Here is a 16344-nt window from a genome sequence, read left to right on the forward strand (position 1 = left end):
GCATGTGCATGCATTTGCACAAGAGCACTCTTGTGCAAAATGCAAGAATCCATTAAAAGGCACATACATGTTGCACAATATGTCAGCCACTGTTGGAAAACCTTCATCTCCTGGTTGTGTCGTGTGGCTTCCCAAAGCATCTGGTGGGTCACTTTGTGGAACAAGGTGCCAGATTAAATAGGCCTTAGGTCTGATTCAGCAAGGCTATTCTTATGGAACTACATCATACTGAAACAATTTTCAGATTGTACCAAAAATGGCTGCATGCATCCTAAGAGCAATGGCCAAACTACATGCAGTATTCAGTTGTATGTACTTCATTCCCAATGTTATTTTCTTTGTTTTAAAAATAAAGCTGTGGAGGCAGCAAATTCAAGGGAAGGGCCAGTGTAGGAGAAGGGAGTTTGTCAACCCTTTCCTCTTATGCAATTTTTTCACAGAACTGCATCTGAAGCTTCCTCCTTCCCAACCTAGCCTTTTGCTTTAATCAGCAACCTCCACAGTTTCATTTTTTAAAAACAAAGTTGGAGGCAAGCTGTTGAATGAAACTGGATGTTACTTGTTGTTTGGCCTGAGTAAAATATTGCTGTAACAGTAATGACTATTTAATGACTAGGAGGAGCCCCTGGTGGCGCAGTGGTAAAACTGCCGCCCTGTAACCAGAAGGTTACAAGTTCGATCCTGACCAGGGGCTCAAGGTTGACTCAGCCTTCCATCCTTCCGAGGTCGGTAAAATGAGTACCCAGAATGTTGGGGGCAATATGCTAAATCATTGTAAACCGCTTAGAGAGCTCTGGCTATAGAGCGGTATATAAATGTAAGTGCTATTGCTATTTCTAATGTTTATGAGGTATAAGAAGGAAAGTTCCATTTTCCAGCTCACAAGAACAACGGAGTCCAGATTAGAACTTTGGAGAATACTGGACACAAAATGAATTGTGGTGGGCAGTATTAAACAGGAAGAAATTTAGAGGGTCCCCATCATGGATGCTAGAATACAGCAGTTGGAGAAAGCACTATATACACATACTAAGTTCAAAACAAGGAAGGGCAATTTCACTTGTCTGATAGTTGGCAATCATTTTTCATCAATAGTCTGAATTTATTAATGAATGGTTTGGTCTAAAAGTTGTGTTCTTCCTTCGCCTCAGCTATCATTCTGCCCATTTATCCTTAAATATAAAGGCAAACCGCTCCGCAATACCTCCTGGCTGATGCAAAGCTACACACAAGCCTGAAAAGTGTAGGGCCGCTCAGGCAGGATGAAGTTCACGGTCCAGCCAGTGATCTATTTCTGCCTCCCACCCCCATCCTCTCTACTGTTCTAGAAAAGGCTTTGGCATTGACGAGAGACTGCATTGACAAGGGACTGTTCTCCGATACTGGAGCACCAGTGACAGCTACCACCTGTTTGCATAAGGCAGAGACCCATTCCTAGCACAAAAGCAAAAAATTGGAACAATCTGTAAAAAGCAGGTATGAAGTTAGAAAAGAATGTTGCAAAAACATCTAGATAGATTTAAACTCTCCCCCACCCCTGGGGGGGGGACCCAAAGAAGCAGCAGAGCTGATATTTTAATAAAGTTGTCCACGTATCAGTAACTTACAATCAAACCAGGGGAAAGGAAAACAACCAGAATTCATTCCTCATGGTCTCACCTTCCTGGTAAGATACAGATTTCATTTACTTGCTTCACACTACTCTGTATCAGAGGATGCAGGAGGTTCCACCATGCTCAATTTTCTTTTATTTACTCTGTCTTCTATTATTGAAACCACACTCTAAATTAAAAAAAAAAGGTAAAGTGATATTGAAGGATTTATACCAATAAAGCAGTTATCAGTAGAAGAGTCCAAGCAAAATAGATCTGTACCGTTCTATGTAAGCTTCTAGCCATTTCCAGGGCACCTTTGCCAAACTGAAAAAAAGAAGAAAGGACCCGAAAAATAAATGACATGTTAAGTTCACTCTTTCAAAAATTTATGACTGCTTTTTGTACAAGCAGCAACCTAAAAAGTTGCAGTTACTTCTATTACCTCATTTTTAACAGCAAGGTCTGCTCCTCTATCTAGCAATAATGCAACTAAATCATCATGGTTATTTAATGCTGCCACCTGCAAATCAAATTAGAAGAAAATGCTATATTAATTTCCTATTATATAGCTCCCTACATGTAAGAATCCAAGGGCTTCCTGATACAAGTTAATTTCCTACCCAGATCACTTGCATGTAAGAAACTTAGTGAACCTTGTATTCAGGCTCATCTTTTCTAATGAAAACATCTATTATGTTGAATAAGACAATATAGTGGTAATGATATATGCATTCTGCTTTATTCCAGACAAGATTTTAATACCTCTTTAAATGTGTAGGTAAAACAAATAAAACAAAGATCTTACAAACTTGAGCAAATATGTTTCAATGTTAAGACATCATTGTCAATGCTCTATTTTGAGAGCATTGACAATGATGCTTTAATACTGAAATGTGTTTGCTCAAGTTTGTAAGATCTTTGTTTTATTTGCTTTGATTGATTGATTGATTAAGTGCCGTCAAGTCAGTGTCGACTCTTAGCGACCACACGGGTAGATTCTCTCCAGGATCATCTGTCTTCAACTTGGCCTTTAAGGTCTCTCAGTGGTGCATTCATTGCTGTCATAATCAAGTCAGAAGAAATAAGCTCATCGGTCCTGATCGTCCCCATGCCTCAGAGACATCATGTAAGACTCAAGTCTCCTGACATCTCCATTCTAACTCCTGCCCCGCTTTAAAGTTGTTCGCGACCCCTCAGTTTGAGAACCCCTGAATTACATGATGGATTCTGTCCTATACAGAACAGTCCCAAATAGGAAATGTGTACACTGTGAAGCAACCCCAATGTGGTTGAGCTTACATTATCAAAGTCCTATGTGAATCTGTTTCCTTTGAGGGGGGGATTCCAGATGAAGAGAGAAAGAAATTCAGAATATAGCATTCCTGATGAATATTATATCATTTGTGATATATAATGTTGGAGAAAAGAGTTTTGCAGTAACAAACTGGAACAGTTGTTTCTTCTGGGAAAAGCGAGTTTGATCGTTTACTCTTTTATTGTTACTACCCCATGGCTGGCTGAATGCAATTTTAAAAAATTGTTCTTCTCCCACATAAAAGGACAGCCTTATCCCACCTCATCACATGTAATGAAGGCTACATGACCATCTCTTTCTTCAACAAGGATTAACACTTCTGTTCTAATCATAGGGATTGCACTAGAGCAGCACTTAGTGACACAGTGAATGCATCAGACAGTGTTAGTGCACTGTCTCAAAGGGGGATTTTACAAAAACCTGAACACCAACATGTTCCTATCCTAAAAGTTCCCGCCTAGTATTCAGCTGTGAGAAATCTCCACGGTGCTGCCACTTCAAGAAAATAACACTATAACTTTCTCAATGACAAATAAGGGAGATCAAAGTTCTAAATGGGTGGCTGCTATGCAGTCAAGCAACATTATGTGTAGGTACTAGACTGAGAATGAGTCCAGTACAAGAAAAAGGGGAGGGAGATAACATTAATGAATTACACTGATTATAATATTGAGCAATCACAAGTACCGTGCAAGGCTGCCAAACCTGCTGTAGAGCTGAACAACAAAATGAAAAGAAAGATGTGCTGGAACTCAGGATCCAAGGGCTACTGCACAAACATTACCTAATGGCAAATCTGAGTTTGCTAGCAAGTGTAGACTCAAGAGGAATCTGCAGCCAGTTACAGCTCCCTGATCAGCATATCTTGTGTAACGCACACATTACCAAACACGTTTGTCACAGTCACACTTTAAATGTTTAGGTGTGCACCTAAAACATCTTAGCTATACTAATATACAGTATAATGTCATGTGTGAGGTGGTCTTAAGCTATCTACTCCTGGGCAAATGTTTTGCAAGAACTGGACAAATTTGACATATAGCAGCAGGTAATGACAATGGGTACAGCAACCAGCCTAAGAATTAATAATGAAGACACTGAAGTGGGGATAGCTTCTGCCTTTTAGGATCGACCATCAACAGTAAAGGATCCAGCAGTAAAGAAATATACCGCAGACTAACACTAGGTAGGGTTGCAATGAGGGCCTTGGAAAGGATATTTAGATGCCATGAGGTGTCCATACCTACAAAGATTAGAATCGTTCGGACAGTGGTTTTCCCTGTGACACTCTATGGATGTGAAAGCTGGACTTTGAAGAAGCAAGATAGAAAAATCATTGACGCTTTTGAATTTTGGTGTGGGAGAAGACTTCTGAGGATACCATGGACAGCCAGGAAAACCAATAAATGGATCATACAACAAATTAATCCAGAATTTTCACTTGAGGCACAAATGACCAGGCTCAAACTATCATACTTCGGAAACATTATGCGAAAACCCAGCTCCTTTGAGAAGTCCATAATGCTGGGAAGAGTTGAAGGAAAGAGACAAAGAGAATGACCAGCAGCAAGGTGGATGGACTTGATTACAGCAGCAATGAATGCACCACTGAGAGACCTTAAAGGCCAGGTTGAAGACAGATCATCCTGGAGACAATCTATGTGGTTGCTAAGCAGCTATGCCAACTTGACAGCACTTAATCAATCAATCAATCAATCAATCACTGTTGAGCCATTTGCTGCACATCATTTGTGCACTGTGTAAGTACATTGACATGTATGATTCAGATACTTGTGCAGTTATATCTGTCCCTGCTGTGGTTCTATTGTGTCACTGAAATTCACATATGCAGGGAGGATCTGAATATTAACCAGCAGTTAGAGTTTGACGATAATATGCATGCTGGTACTGATCATTAAAATCTCATCGCAAACACCTATTTGTAAGTGCTGAGAAGTACTTGCTCTTTCTCTGTGCTGACTACAAGGAAAACATGACAGAGAGAGCATTCTGATCTTTATAGAATCTACAAATGCGGTACTTCAGAAAGATGAATTTCCAAGTATGAAGGAATAAGAGGGCTCATCCTATTAAAGAAACATTTGAATCTGTTCAGACTATGTACTCCATTTCATGCACCAAACCAGAAGAGATATTTTGCTAGTAAGAGCCTTAACAAGAGAAATCAAAGAGGAAATTGATCGTTACTTTGCAAATCCTCCTGTCATCATAATGCTGGTACAAGGAAACCTTAAGCTGGAATGGGAAAGAAAAAGGCTTCTTGCACTGGCTTTATTAGATTTTGTTTTATCCCATCCTTCCACCAAGGAGCTGAGTGTGGCATACATAATTCTCCCTTTTATCCTTGCAACAGGTAGACTATCAGGCTGACAGAGAGTGACTAGCCCAAATTATGTGGCTAAGTGGAGATTTGAAACCAAGACTTCCCAAAGTCCAGCAGTCTAAACACTACTCTACACTGCCCTCGCCCCTGCTTTTACATGCTGTTCTTATAGGTAGCAGAGACCAAAGGACTCCGATCCAAAAAATAAAAATATTGCTACCATGCATAGAGACTTAACGGTCTACATGATGAGGAAAATTTCTCATAGTCCAACTGAAATTAAAAATTCATTTGTATTGAAATGTAAATTAAAAATTTGCATTTCAAAACAACCACACTGAGTACTTTTCCTCATGTCAACAAGTGAAAATTTCCATGAAGGGGAAAGTACTATGGAGCACAAGTATCTGATCATCCATTACTAGAAATCTTTTCTACATTTCTCAAGAGGCTGAGAGTGGATTGGCATGAGGCAGTTGCTAGAGGTTAGGCTACATTTCAGATGACAATGGGTAGTGGAAACAGATATGTCTCAGAAGGACAGACAGCTGGGCACAAGCATTCCACCTGGACCCAAGCCACACCCGTACAGGCAAACCCTGTACAAGGAAAGTTGGGAAACAGTCAGGATTACTAACTTCATACTTTTCTCTCAAATGTTTGTAATGCATCCCGTCACCAAAATCTATAGAGCAAAAGTAACTTCAAAAAATATTTTTTAATGATAGAATTAGTTAGTTAGTTGTTTATTTACGATCTTAGATCAAACATCAATACACAGAATTATACACAGTAAAAAGAGAAAATAATAATGGAAACAAAGTCTAAAATGTCATCAGATATATAAAATCAGGAATCTTTGACAGTAACCGATTGCTGTGCTCTAGCTTCTCTTAGTTTGGTCAATGTATAACAAAATTTAGCAACCGCCAGGGATATTGTTGGGTCCCTGTCTTCTAATATTTTAATGATAGATAAAATAACTTTCCTAAAATGGAAACATGCTAGTACATAGTTTATTGGAAAAGGATACCATTAAAGGTGTCTTGCCATCGGAATCTTTCATATTCACATCTGCTCCAGCATCTATTAAGGGTGTGGCCACATCTGTTTTTCCTGACAATGCACATAGTCTCATCAACGGAGTCCACTGCAAGCCTATGTCTTTAGTATCAACCTGTTACAGAAAGGAAGCTATTCTGTAACTTGAAACATACATTTAACAAAAATAAAAAATGATACTCTGTTCTGTGGAAAACTGTCTTCAAGGTCCGTCTTCCTGCTGCCATTATTTTAGTCTTAATTTTATTTTATGCTGTTCTTCTTGCCTGTAAAAGCCCACTCCATTAACTCACCTTATTTTAAAAAATATCTCCTAGACCACATGACATGATCAGTGCCTCCTTCTGCCAGCTAACCTAACTCTGCCTCATTTTACAGCTCCTCTACATCACTTGATCTTTGTGAAAGTCTTTCACTTCACCTCCTTACAGTTTTCAGATTGGCTTTGTTCCATTGTATTTGATTCTGATTTTGTAATAAATTATTAATATATCAAACCTTGCAATGCATTTCTATATACAACTTTATTTTCCATTTCTCTCCACTTCACTGTAGAGCAGGGCTGCACCACTTCGACCCTCCCACAGATGTTGGCCTACAACTCCTACTATCCCTGACTATTGGCCACTGTGGCTGGAAATGATAGGAGTTGTAGTTCAAAAAACAGCTGGAGGGCCAAAATTGTGCAGCCCTGATGTAAAGAGTGCCCTTGTTACATTTCAGTCCATATTTTTTTTAATTTTGACATCAAATAAGTATAAAAACCCAGTGGCAGCATGCGGGGAGTGGGAATTTAAGGAGTCGAGAGGGTAAAATAGGTTTTGAGGGGGTCAGCACTGTCTCAAATGTACAAGCTGCTAGAGAAAAATGACAAAGTTTGTTTGCTCCTCTATCAGATGCAATCACAGTCACAACTGATCAGCACAGCAGTGTCATCAGTGGCATTCTGCTGGATGGGGTCATTCTTTCTGTAGTGCCATCTATAGTAGTGCCACTCTTCTTCCTGTAGTGCCATCTATGAACTAGTGCATAAGGACTTATCAGTCTTAGTCTAGTAGCAAAATGGTAGTGATTTGACACATAAGACATCTCTTGAGCAACCATAGACTATGGGCCCAGTCACACATTATGTTCAACACTCGTACAATGAGAGAACAGTGTACTCAGGTACAGTCATTCACATGTTATGCTGAACGCAGGCACAGAAGTACGTTTCCTATCTGTACCATGCATTTGAATGACCTGTATCCAAGTTCACTTTTAAAATGAACAGTCATTCACACAAACATGCATACGAGTGTACAGACATCTGTACACTCATACAACATAATGCCTGAACTGCACAAATTAGATTTCAGAAAGTACTGAACAATTCTATAGAAGCATAAAGGAAGACGCAGAAGTGGCTTGAGAGTCTGGTAAGTATACCCAGGTCTTGATAATCATTTGGAGGATTAAAAACAAGAAGTGTAATAAAGGTCTGGTTAAAATCTTGTCTAGCTGTAACAAATGTGAAAAAACTGTATATACTTTAGAACCATAATGTGTCATGGTGGCAACAGAACCCTGAACAACAAAGTATATGCATCATGCTTGTCTTGTTATTATATTATTGCTATAATAAGAAGAAAAATGAGATGCCCAAAGCAATGATATAGAGCTTCTTGTAGCTAAAATACATTAATGAAATTCCTCAGGAAGGTACCATGGACTATGTGCTGAAGCAATAACACCATCAGCTTTCAAAAAGCTGAATTACTCTTTCCTTGCTCTGTGTTCATTCGGGTACACAGAGCATTGCTGGAGGAGGTTTTTGGCCTCTGTGGTTACCTAGACTAGCCTTCACCTGTATCAATTCTGTTACTAATTTCTGCAGAGGCACAAAGATGGTATCCTGGCCATTTCCTTGCATTTTTAAAACACCATATATCTAGTTTATCGTTGGCTCATCACATAAATAATTTGTTGGACTAATTCAATATGTACCTAAGCAGAATGATGGTATCTGTTTCCTACAAAGGGACTTTGAATGCATAAAGGAAAGAATTATGGTAAACTAGTAGGAATATAAAAGGCACACTCAAGCTAAAAATTTCATATGCAATTAGAAAGAAAAGCTTTAAAGTATATTTTAAAAAGAAATATAAAGGCCTCTGTCCAGTTAGTTGTTTTGAGTTAAGAGTTATGCTAAGTTTCACAGGAAACCAATGGGAAAAGTTAGTCACAACTTACTTAGGTTCCATGGCTTTTGACTGGATTTAGTCACGGCTAACTTGAGCTGAATTCAAGCCACTGTATTTATTAAAAAGCAGTGGATGACATGACACACAGTAATAAGTCAGTGGGAGAAGGGCTGCACATTTGCAAAGAGAATTCAGCAATCCTGCACTGAAGGCTTATTGCGCAGCTGAGTGAGTGTGGAGGAGCAGGGGGCAGCAATTTTTACTGCAAGAGATCTTTCTGTGGCACAGCCCTGGGCACATACTTTTGCAAGAAGAAAGGACTTTTGCAGCAATGGGAGATATATGAAAAATTTTCATTGAATATCTCTCCACACCCACTCGGCTGCACAAGAAGCCTTCAGTGCAGGACTGCTGAAAGCTCTTTACAAACATACAGGCCTTCTCCCACTGACTTGCTGTTGCATATCATGTTGGCCACTATCTTTTGCTATTGTAGTATTGTCTAGGCTAGAAAGAAGTATATATGCAAATCAGGGGTAAAAATATACTCAGAGAAATTCTTTGCAATGAACCACTTTTACTTCAAAAAACAAAACAAAACAAAACTTCATCCAGAATATATTTATTTGAACGTTTAAATGTTCTTTGCTCCAAGATCAAGTATTTTCTGTTACTTGATTGATATTGGCAATTGTAATGGACATTAATAAAAATAATGATAGGATTTCCAATAAGAAAACTATCCTAATGACACATTGCAGTAGATACTACTACAACTACAAATATTTATGTACTACTTTTCAACAGTTCTCAAACTGTATATCAAAAATATATATCAAAAATAAGATTAGATGCAATTATAATAGCAAATGTCCATCTAAGATATATAAAAGCTTCCATAAACAGACAATGCAATTTCTCCATGACAAACAGGTTGCTTACCTGTAACTCTTGATCTGGAAGTGATCCATTGTAGTAATAAGCAATGGGTTCTGCGCCTGCACAGGGACCTCGCGGGCTGACTGACTAGCTCCTCAATATGCCCCGCCCCATCTGCACGTGCTGTGCAAAGTTCGTTGACAGTTGGGGAGTCCTCTACTCAGTTTCTTGTAGACTGCCAGTTATGACCATGTCCACTATGCCGTATCTGATGTCATGTCTACTGCTGTGGGGTCGGCACGGGCGGGCCTATGACTACAATGGATCACTTCCAGATCAAGAGTTACAGGTAAGCAACCTGTTTATCTGGAGTGTGATCCGTTGTAATCATAAGCAATGGGTGATTAGCCAGCTTCCCTCCTGGAGGTGGGTGCAGTAGACGCTTAGCTTAAGGCAACACCCTGTTCAGAAAATTCCTTCCAAAGTTTGCATCCCTGGCCATTCGCAGATCTATTGCATAATGCTTAATGAATGGCTGCTGAGAAGACCATGTCACCGCCATACAGATATCTGTCATTTTGATGCCTGAAAGATGGGCTGCCGGAATCGTGTATGCTCTGGTGGAGTGTGCACATACAGTCTTTGGTGGCGACACGCCTTGGCATTGATATGCCATGTAAATCAACTCTACTAGCCAATGCGCCATCCGCTGGTGGGAAATTGGGCGACCCTTGCTCTTTCCTTTGAAAGCCACAAACAGCTTCCACATTTTCCTGAAAGCCAGGGTCCTCTGCAAGTAAAATAGAAGGACTCTTCGAACACCCAACGAATGAAACGACACCTCCAGGGACATCTTGGGGTCCTGGAAAAGGGTCGGCAATATTATTTCCTGGTTTAGATGAAAATCCGACATAATCTTAGGCCTGAAACATGGATCGAACCTCATAACTACTTTATGAGGATAGAACTGCTTATATGGGGCATCCACGCTGAGAGCCGTTAACTCACTAACATGCTTCGCCGACGTGATTGCCACTAGAAAGGCCGCTTTTAAGGTGAGTAGGTGCATCAGAACCGTAGCTAATGGCTCAAAGGACTGTTCTGTTAAAGCCGCCAGAACCAACGACAAGCTCCACTGTTCAATTGGTTTCCTAATTGGCGGATACAAATTGCCAAGGCCTTTCATAAAACGTTTACATTCAGGGTGGGAGAAAATGGTAGTTCCATCCCAGCCTCCATGTTTAGAGGATATTGCCGCCAAATGGACCTTGACTGAAGCATTAGCAAGGCCCTTCAATTTTAGCATGGTGAGGTACAAGAGAATCTGCTGCACCATGGCTCGCAACGGCCGATACCCCTTGCCACGCATATAAGATACGAAATGTTTCCACTTCTTGGCATAATTTTGCCTAGTCGAGAAACGTCTGTTGTTCAATAGTATATCTTTCAAAACCCGATTTTCCACACTGTCATCCGAAGGGTCTGGATTTTGGGGTGCAGTACGTGGCCTTGCCCCCTTTGTAGCAGATCTGGCGCCAGTGGCAATCTGAGGAAGTGGCCTCCGGACAGCTGTAGAAGTGGGGCAAGCCAAGGCTGGCATGGCCACCATGATGTCAGAAGAATACAGATCACCCTCTCTCTCAGAATTTGAGCCACCACCCAACCCTATGCTTACTGCTGTGACCATCGCACGCGACTCTGTTTCCGCCAGATGTTTAAAGGCACTTAACTGTTGCCTTGTAATAGCAGTTGTCTTTTCATAAGTTTCATTGAACTTCCATTGGAAATCTTCCGGTAACATGGATGTGGAGTCTTGTAAGAGAGTATCCCACAGGATGTGATTATAGTGGGCCATGCATGCTGCATAGTTCGTTATTCTAATTGCCAAACTGGACGTAGAATAGATTTTCCACCCCATCACATCAAGCTTACGACCCTCTTTATCCCTAGGTGTCATGTGCTGGCGGCCCCCATGAGATGTCGAAGCACAGTCTATGACCAATGAATTGGGCACAGGGTGACGCAATAGGTAAGTGTTTTCCTCCTCATAGATCCTGTATAAGCTCTCCAACTTCTTAGGAGTGGGAGCAGAGACCTGCATGGCTTCCCAAGCCAACTTGGCCACCTTGCCAATAGCCGGTATCATAGGCAAAGCAAACGGCTGTGACATTCTGGACTTTGCCATCATATTGTATACCGGATCAGCATCCTCCGTATCAGGTGAGCTGAGATCTATCCCTAGTACCTCTGCAATTTCCCTAATTAGGGCATGATATGCCTTTAACTCCTTGGTCGGAGATCTAGAGAGCCGAGGAGGTACATCCGACGGTGAGTCAGACTTACAACTACCCACATCCGAATCCGAGACTTCTGATGCCTCATCCTCAGTAGAGTAGGCGTCAGGCGAGGAAGGCACCTCTGGAGGTGGAGGGCTAGACTTCTTCTTCCTCTTTCCTGCTGGTTTTTCCGGTGGCATTTGGACAGTCGGCTCCATTTGTGTTATATTTTGTCTCTGCACCAATTGCAGCATCATCAGGAGTTGTTGCACTGGTTGAGCCACATGAAGCTGAAAGGTTTCATGTTGGGCTTCTGGTTGCGCTAAATTGTGCTGTGGAGCAGACGGCGCCTGTCACACTTTCCAACGTAGGTAATCAGCATAGTCACTAGGAAGTTGGTGGTGAAAACCACAAGTCACAGGAATGTGCTGGTGTAAACTGTGAGGATTGTGAATCTAAATGCTGTGATGAGGCAGCAGCAAGAGGACAGGGGCTCTGTACAGCAGAGAGAGCTGACACCCGTTGTATCCTCAGCTGCGACATAGAGGGTGTTTTCGGTGGTCGTATGTGCTCCTCATCTTGCTCCATGTCAAGCCCCGTACTCAAGAATCCATGGAAAGTCGAACCTGATGGAGTACTAGAGGCTGAGTCCAACAACTCCTGTAAAGTTGACAAATCTCCTAGTGCTTGGCTAGATTCCCCTATTTGGACCCCAATCCATGCTGGCGTCTTAGGGGTACTTGGAGCTGAAGGGGATTGTTCTGGGGTTCTTGCTGGGGAGAGCAAATGGTAAGATCTCCCCAAGGTCGACGACTTCAGTTTTGACACAGCTGCTCTCGACCTCGGCGTCAATGTCGAAGCTGCTCTTGACGTCAAGACTGCACTCATGGTCAATGCCGAAGATGCAGCAGGTGATGCCGAAGCCTCGGCCAATGCCGATGATGCCGGCATCGTAGCTGACTCATCCGAGTCGCCTTCAAATGCCTGCGCTGCCGATGGAGATGGAGTGCGGTGTTTCTTCTTTGAAGGCGCGGCATTCTCCTCCAAGTCACTTCCAGATTCACGATGGCGCTTGCGCTCGCCGTGCCTATGTGCCTTCTTCGATACTTCCTTGGGCTTCTTAAAGAGGCCCTCTCCAGATTGCATTTGGTCAGCGCTCACGGTTTTAGACTGCGGCTGTGCAGTTCCAGAAGCAACAGACCCAGCACTCGACCTCAACTGAGCACTCAACACCGATGGTGAGTTTGGCTGCGGTGTCGGCAGGTGGAGTGCCTCATCACATAATACCGCCCGAAGACGCAGTGCCCTGTTCTGTCTGGTCTGTTTCGAAAAGGAGCAACATATTCTGCACGCAGCTGTGTTATGCTCCTCCCCAAGGCACATTAGACAAGTATCATGAAGATCAGTCGATGGGAGTTTAGCACAGCACTTTACACAGCGCTTGAAGATCTTCTTCACCTCCATCGCTGAGGTAAAAGTCCAGTTAGAGAAAATCGATCGAGGTTATTCCGTTCCGTGGTCAAAAGCCAAATAGTCCGTAATAGTCAACAAGCCAAATCACAATCCAAAAAAAGTCCGATATCCGAATCCAAGTCAAGTAAAGAATAGTTTGTTTAGTTTTTTTTACCAAGGACTTATAGTACAAGGTTTGAACGCTTAGGCGGTCAAAGAGAAACTGAGTAGAGGACGCCCCAACTGTCAATCTTAACAAACTTTGCACAGCACGTGCAGACGGGGCGGGGCATCTTGAGGAGCTAGTCAGTCAGCCCGCGAGGTCCCTGCACAGGCGCAGAACCCATTGCTTATTATTACAACGGATCACAATCCAGATCCATCAAATACAGCAACAGGTGCATCTTCACTTCATTGGCTTCAACAACATAGCTATACATAGTAGTATGTACAGATCTGAAAAGCTATTATGAAATGCTGCTTCCTTGTGTTAGACAGATACCTCACAACCATCCTCAATCATCCACTCAATAACATCGCGGTGTCCTCCATCAGCAGCCCAGTGCATAGCTGTACAGCCTCCAAGATCTTTGGTTAACCAGGAAGCTCCTTTGGATCTGAGATATTGGACAATGTCCAGATGACCGGCAAAACAAGCTATCATTAAACTGTAAAATAAATACACTGTTATTCTATACGGTTATTAGAAAAGAAAAATGAATCAATGATTCATTCAGCAATACTTGATTTAGTCTACAGGTAAGTACATTTCTATTTCAATATCAGTTTTCAGCGAAAAGCTCCATCTTTATGGAGCTTTTATATATATTGCTGTAACACATTATATAGACATGGGGAGAAAAAAATAGAAAGAAATGTAAAAGAGACACATCAATATTTCCATATCTCTTCTGTGGTGATTTTCTGTTCCTTTGGGATCTCTGTCTCTTTCACAGCTGATGAGTGAAAGAACTGCCTTTGCAGCAGCCCTATATTCTGACATGACCACAGCTAGTGACAGAATCTGACCCTAAAGAGGCAGGACCAGCACTGTCCCAGCCCCAGGCCAGAGCCTGAGAGAGCTCCAAAGATGGAGCAATCAAGACAATATCCATACAGCCTGAATCGCCCCCATCCTCCCCAGCAATAAAACAACACTAGTAGAACCCGAGCCCTGGGAGATGCCATTTCACCCCCTTCCATCAACCTCCCTGATATCTGCACATCAGTGCCAGCAACAGCTAGAGAGGAGAAGACTGCAAGACTCCAGGCCATAGCCTGTCCCTTTAAGATAGGCAGGGAGATAAAGCTCAGTAGAAGTAAACTGAGTTCAGAAGTATTTAAGAACTAAGTCTAGCTCTGGTTGTTGTTGGATCAATGTGTCCCATGGGTATATCAATAGCATTATCCTGATCATGGTGCCTTCTCAGTTGTTGTGGACTCAGTGTTGTGGAGATATTCTGGACAGGAAAGAAAGCCTTTGTATTGTATAACAAGTCTTCAGTCCCTGGAGTTTTAGTAATCTTCTCTTCTACACAATAGCATGTGAGAGGGTTGTGCTTTTCAGGGCCTCACATTAGTTGGCAGTTGGGAAACCCATTTTGTCTTTGCCCTGAATCTCAGAACATAAGGTCAGTCTCATTACAGGAGGTCTATGGTCACTTGCAATCTGGACCTCTCTTAATTATTTAATGACATTTATGCCCTACCTTTCTTATGTAACAGAACTCCATGGAGCCTTTGCAGGCACATAACTAGTTAACCAGTCTGTTCCTGGATTTTCTTCTGAAATTTGCTTTCAGATATAACTTCAAGTAAATACTAGTAGAAGCAAATACTGATATTTTAAAAATATTTTTATTCAAGTTTAAGTAAATGTTGCTGGAATCAAAATACATGGTCAAAATATATGGTGAGTGCCAAGGCAATTTATCTTAATCTATAGTTCCCTGTGCTAATCCAGTTCTGTGTTTGTCTGTTTAAACACTGTCAATTTGCTGATTTGTTGAGCAATCATACGATGAAATCAGAGGTGAAATCCGCATGTATCCTTTTTGAATGTGACCTTCATGAAAATGTGTATCTATGAACTTAATATTACATCTTGAACATATATCCTGGCCACCAAACTACAGTATGCACTATACAGATGTAATATTTGGGAAAGAGGCCCTTTACATTAACTTTCCCTTTAGATTCAAAACTGGTATTGCACAAACATATACTAGAAATAGGTTTGAATAAACTTTAGCATAACTACAATATATTGAATTCAAGATATTTCTAGCACTAATAGATTATGATGGAAAATAGAAATACAAGTACATCTCTCTGTTTACATAAAAATTGGTTCCTAAATGTCACACTTTAATATGACCATAAGACAGAACCCAGGTATGGAAGATGCAGATAAGTTGAGAGGGTACAAAACCTCACTCTAGACACTGGCCGACAACCTTCTGTGGACATGCCAGGTTTTTCAAAAGTGCAAGGAGGAGGGTTGATTTTCGTCAACCCCCCACCTTCCCTCTGCAGCCACTTCTGTCTCCTAAAACGATCTCCCTGAAAGTCCTCAGCTCTGGGGGACACAGGTGTATCAGGCACATGTAGCTGCAGACAGAAGGGGAGATAACTTAAAGTAGACCCTCCCCGCCTCACATAATGTAAAATCGTGGTGTGTCTGTGGAAGGTCATCTGGATGTTAGCTGATATCAGTAGAGAAATCTTATTCCACTCCAGTTGTGTACTTGAGCTTTATTTTACTCCCATATAAGCAAGTAACTGTCATCCATTCCAGGGACTATGGATTGGTTTTGGTTTTTTACATTTTATATCCTGCTCTTCCTCCAAGGAGCCCAGAGTGGTGTACTACATACTTAAGTTTCTCCTCACAACAACCCTGTGAAGTAGGTTAGGCCGAGAGAGAAGTGACTGGCCCAGAGTCACCCAGCAACGGGCCTTCTCCATTGCTGCCCCGAGGCTTTGGAATGCGTGCCCTAGTGCAATAAGTGTCTCCCCATCTCTGACATCCTTTAAAAAGTCCTTAAGGACGCATTTCTTCACCCAGGCTTTTAACTGATATTGTTTTAATTGTTTTGAATGTTGTTTTAAAAAAATGTGTTTTACATTTCTTACTTTTAAATTTTTGTTTTGTTTTGCTTTTGTTTTTAATTAATGTTTTACTTTTTAATCTTGTTGTAAACCGCCCAGAGACGTATGTTTTGGGCGATGTAAAAAT

The 16344-nt window shown here is 41.5% G+C and overlaps 1 protein-coding gene across 7 annotated transcripts in view; it reads right to left on the minus strand.

Annotated features, from left to right (window-relative positions):
• FANK1 (fibronectin type III and ankyrin repeat domains 1) overlaps positions 1-16344 on the minus strand; it is a 101635-nt gene that overhangs the window by 31580 nt on the left and 53711 nt on the right. For 4 of the 7 annotated variants that reach the window (XM_053312864.1, XM_053312866.1, XM_053312862.1 and 1 more), the window contains exons 7-11: positions 13609-13774; positions 6288-6431; positions 2038-2115; positions 1875-1919; positions 1660-1782 (exon numbers count right to left, since the gene is read on the minus strand). In XM_053312864.1, the coding sequence (XP_053168839.1) occupies positions 1699-1782; positions 1875-1919; positions 2038-2115; positions 6288-6431; positions 13609-13774 (517 nt within the window). In that variant the 3' untranslated portion in view covers positions 1660-1698. Of the gene's footprint in view, positions 1-1514; positions 1783-1874; positions 1920-2037; positions 2116-6287; positions 6432-9441; positions 11912-13608; positions 13775-16344 lie in introns of those variants that run through there. The other 3 variants (XM_053312861.1, XM_053312867.1, XR_008320335.1) reach the window with 2 other exon arrangements.

Source organism: Hemicordylus capensis, chromosome 3 (assembly GCF_027244095.1).
Source record: "Hemicordylus capensis ecotype Gifberg chromosome 3, rHemCap1.1.pri, whole genome shotgun sequence".
In the NCBI taxonomy this organism is placed as follows: Eukaryota; Metazoa; Chordata; class Lepidosauria; order Squamata; family Cordylidae; genus Hemicordylus; species Hemicordylus capensis.